The sequence below is a fragment of the Wasmannia auropunctata genome, unplaced genomic scaffold (genome assembly GCF_000956235.1).
Source record: "Wasmannia auropunctata unplaced genomic scaffold, wasmannia.A_1.0 LD336097.1, whole genome shotgun sequence".
Classification (NCBI taxonomy): Eukaryota; Metazoa; Arthropoda; class Insecta; order Hymenoptera; family Formicidae; genus Wasmannia; species Wasmannia auropunctata.
Genome location: NW_012026793.1, coordinates 1351312 through 1355167, shown reverse-complemented (window position 1 = coordinate 1355167; position 3856 = coordinate 1351312). Strand labels below are relative to the sequence as shown.

The 3856-nt window shown below is 44.3% G+C and overlaps 1 protein-coding gene across 7 annotated transcripts in view; it reads right to left on the bottom strand.

Annotated features, from left to right (window-relative positions):
- Positions 1-3540, bottom strand: part of LOC105462522 (serine/arginine repetitive matrix protein 2) — a 5242-nt gene extending 1702 nt beyond the window's left edge. The window contains exons 1-3 of one of the 7 annotated variants that reach the window (XM_011709168.1): positions 2568-3540; positions 1640-1849; positions 679-1442 (exon numbers count right to left, since the gene is read on the bottom strand). In XM_011709168.1, the coding sequence (XP_011707470.1) occupies positions 679-1440 (762 nt within the window). In that variant the 5' untranslated portion in view covers positions 1441-1442; positions 1640-1849; positions 2568-3540. The other 6 variants (XM_011709167.1, XM_011709173.1, XM_011709169.1 and 3 more) reach the window with 6 other exon arrangements.
- Positions 3541-3856: the final 316 nt, after the last annotated feature.

The following is a 3856-nucleotide window of genomic DNA, read 5'->3' as shown; positions in this document are numbered from 1 at the left end:
TATTATTCGTTCATGTAATCTGTGGTGTTAGACGTAAGCATTTTGTACATATGAGCTATAGAACTTTTATACTAATGAAATGTTTATGTCAGGTTATGGTTAGGTGTCAGCTGTACGACCCAAAAAAATGTAATTTTTTAATTTTTTTCCGATTTTATTACAAATTCGACCGTCTAACACCACAATTTCATGTCTATTTCAACCTTGTAAAAGGATTTTCAATTCCGTTCAGCCAATTCAGAAAAATTTACTAAACTGTAATGTGTCGGTAATTTCTACTTTCCAGCATCGCTTTAAAAAATTAATATGTAATTTTACAATATGCAATAAGAATCTAAGAAATCATCTAAGAAATTAATATATAATTTTACAAAGTATTTGTTAAGACTTATGTCTGCAATATTAAAAATTGGCCCAAGTTCTCAGACCAAGAATTGCATAGCCAATCAACTTGCAGCTTTTACGAAAGAACATCATCTTTATTGGCTATACAGTTTTCATCCGAGAACTTGAACCGATTTTTCATTAATTTTAGTATCATAGACACAAGACTTCAGAAAATCTTTCGCTAAAATTAATTACTATAAGTTTAATACTTATACTGTAATATTAATAAACTTGTAATAATCAACATAGAATAAACAAAAAAAAAAGAATTAAATAAGAAAGTTAATTTACCAGTGAGATAGGATCTGGTACTCGTGGATCCTCTGGCAATCGACTGTGATGTTTCTCTTTACGGCGAATCTTGGCTTCTTTTTCTTTGAGATTTTTGTAATCCTTCTGATGACGCAGCGGTGGTTGCGGTACTGGCGGCGGTGTACGTGGTCGAGGTAAAGGCGGCGACCGTGGTCTCGTACGTGGCTGTAAAGCTCGCGAACTGGACGCGATTACTTCTTTGGGATGCGCCCTAGTTCGTATCGGACTAATCGATCTCGAATGTGAGCGAGAAGGAGGCGCAACTCGCCGTCGTTCCTTCGGCGAACAAACAGAACACGATCTGTCAGAACATGTACTGCCCGTACTGGAGCTACGGGCAGTCTGTCTATTTTTATTGTGTTCACGGGAGGAACGTTCGCGTGGTGATCGTGGACTTCTCGTTCGAGGACTGCGCGGTCGTGGACTATGGGGACTGCGGGATCGTGGACTTCTTGGGCTCTTAGGATGTCCTCTACTAGGTTCACTGCTGCTGCCAACATATAATTCCTTGTATCCACTGTGACGCCATCTATTCGGATCTCGTTCTTCTGCTTCCAACAGCTTCTTATTCCAGTAGCTTGATTGCGACTCGCGTGCTTTTCGCATTACATTGTCGATCTCTTTTCGCTTGCTAGAACTCTCGCCGTGTGGTCGGGATTGTGATACACTCGTGTCCATTCGCAGCCTACTTGAATTACTGCCGCTACCGCCTCTTCTTCTATCATAATCTCGGGATGACATCTCTAAAAATTTAATTTTCCATCTTAAGTTGCGTTAATCAAAATAAAATTATCAGATGATTATATTGAGATAAACAAGAGCCTAATTATTTACTATAACATTGTTAATTAAAACAAACAATAAAAAAAACAATTTTAGAAGTATTATTAGATATAAAATTCAGGTACATGTGTACAATTATAAACCAAAATGTAGTTACCTTATAGTAAAAATACAAGATGGAAGACGAAAGTACAGCAGAAAAATATTTTGTCAATCCAGGTACACCAATACAATAATGCAGATATTAATAATATTAATCCTCTATAGATAATATGCTGTACCTATAAGGACAACACTCCAAACTGCTGCAAACGTGCCAAAAGATCATGGGAAGTCTCAGAAGAACTCGTCCTTAGGATCGACTGGCCTAAGTGAAAAATTCTATACGTCACAAATCTGATACAGATGTCATTAAGGTCGAGAGATGTTAAAGTTAGCATTCTTTAAAGTGCATTTTTTTGGGGGGATGTTTTTTTCTCACGTGAAAATCCGACTTTTTGCGACAGTCCACAAATACGTGTACGTCTTCGTTGCAAAGCGCACATCGCCGGTATGCCGATGCCTTACCATCGGTGTCACTCACCGCGTGTCCATGAGATCCATGCGTGCCGCGGATGTTCCGCACGCGAGTCAGAAACCGCGGTCAGAATTCCCCGAGGAACTCGAGATTATCGCGCGCGCGAGCGCACGCGCGCGTGTACGTGGGATCCGTCAATGGCCCCCCCGAGGCCACGAACCGTCGCGGAAATCGTCGCAATGTAAACGACCGGCGATTGCGACGTCGCGTGCCGAGAACGCGCGGCGCGCTCGTCCCCGGGGACGCATCGCTCGCGGCGAAATAACACGCCGTAACGGCGTCGCTACGTCAGCGACGGCACTTGACAGCGACGATGGACGCCGGGTGGTATAAGCACGCCATGTGCTCAATTTAACATTAACTTTTAGCCGACCGATGGTCGATCGGACTCGGTCCGCGTCATGTAAACGAGTGTCATCTTCGCGGCAGGCATCGCCTTCATGACAGCGGCAGAAGGCAGGGCACATCGCCGGTCGGATTTGTGGTCACTTGCGACGCGATTTTCTACCTTGATCTCTTCTGAAATGAATGTCTTGTTCCTTTACTAGCGGGCTGTAGTGTCACTTTTTTTTTACAACGCGACTCGTTCAAAGCGCTTGGATGACGCCACAGTACTGCATACGTCCAAGCCCTTGCGCGGGCCTCGAAAGACCGCGGACGACAATTGTACGTGCCGACGTGAGGACGGGCACTATGCTCGAGGGGGGCGTTACCCGGGTAACGCAGCGATGAAATCCCCTGCCGCGGCGGGATGCCTCGAGAGAGAATCGCTCGTTTCAGAGGAGACAGCTTGTATGTGATTCGTACAAAGCGCGTGCGCGCACTCATTCGCTCGCCTGCCAGCAGTGCCAGCGTCAGCCCTCTTCGCTCCATTTTATTAAAGCGAAGGTCGACGGCACTTCTTTTTCGTTCCCATTCTCTCTCTTTCTCTCTCATGCGCATCTTTCTCTCACTGATTCGCTTATTCACACATACACACATACAAAATACACACACTTTCTCTCTCTCTCTCTCTCTTTCTCCCCTTCTCGCCGCTTGCTGCGTTCGCGCACCAGATTCCCTTTTCTTTCTCTCTCTCTCTTTTTTCTGTTTAGTATCAGACTCTTGTCGTCACAAAACTCCAATTACTAGTGAAATTTCGATACGTCAGTTTTTCTTGCACGAGCAAGCGCGTTTATTCGATTGCCGTTTGTTACAACTCGCGTCCGGTAAACGCGCAGCGACACCAAAAATCAATCGCCCAAATCTAGTACGCTTCAACGCGACTCGATTTGATCCAAGTGATACTTTTTTTTGTCGGAATCCTGCGTCTATTACGCAGGACGAACGGACACTCACTTTTCTTAACGCGACGACCCGATTACTTGCATTTTCTGGCACGTACCCCGGCAATTCGCTCTCGCGTGATGTCGAATATGTTCACAATGGACTTTTAGAGGAGAGGTTCTCTGTCATTTGGCCATTAACCGTCGGACGCGAACAGAGATAGATGGTGAGCTTGATTCTATCTCATCGCTAAAGTCCCTAGAAGTACGAATCTGGACAAATAATGAAGTAGAGATTTAAGCCGGTATCAGACTACGCATTGGAGATTAAGATTAAGATTGAGATTAAGGCTGCGTTCCGTTTGGCGCTTAGGCTGCGTTTCCACTGCGTCACGCGTCGCGTCGTCCGTCGCGTCACGATTAATTGACCAAAGTATTCCATTTTATTGCATGATTTGCCGCGCAACTTCTTGCAAGACGCATCAATTAGATTATTCGACAGTCTAAAGATAAAAGAATTTTTCTTGGTATG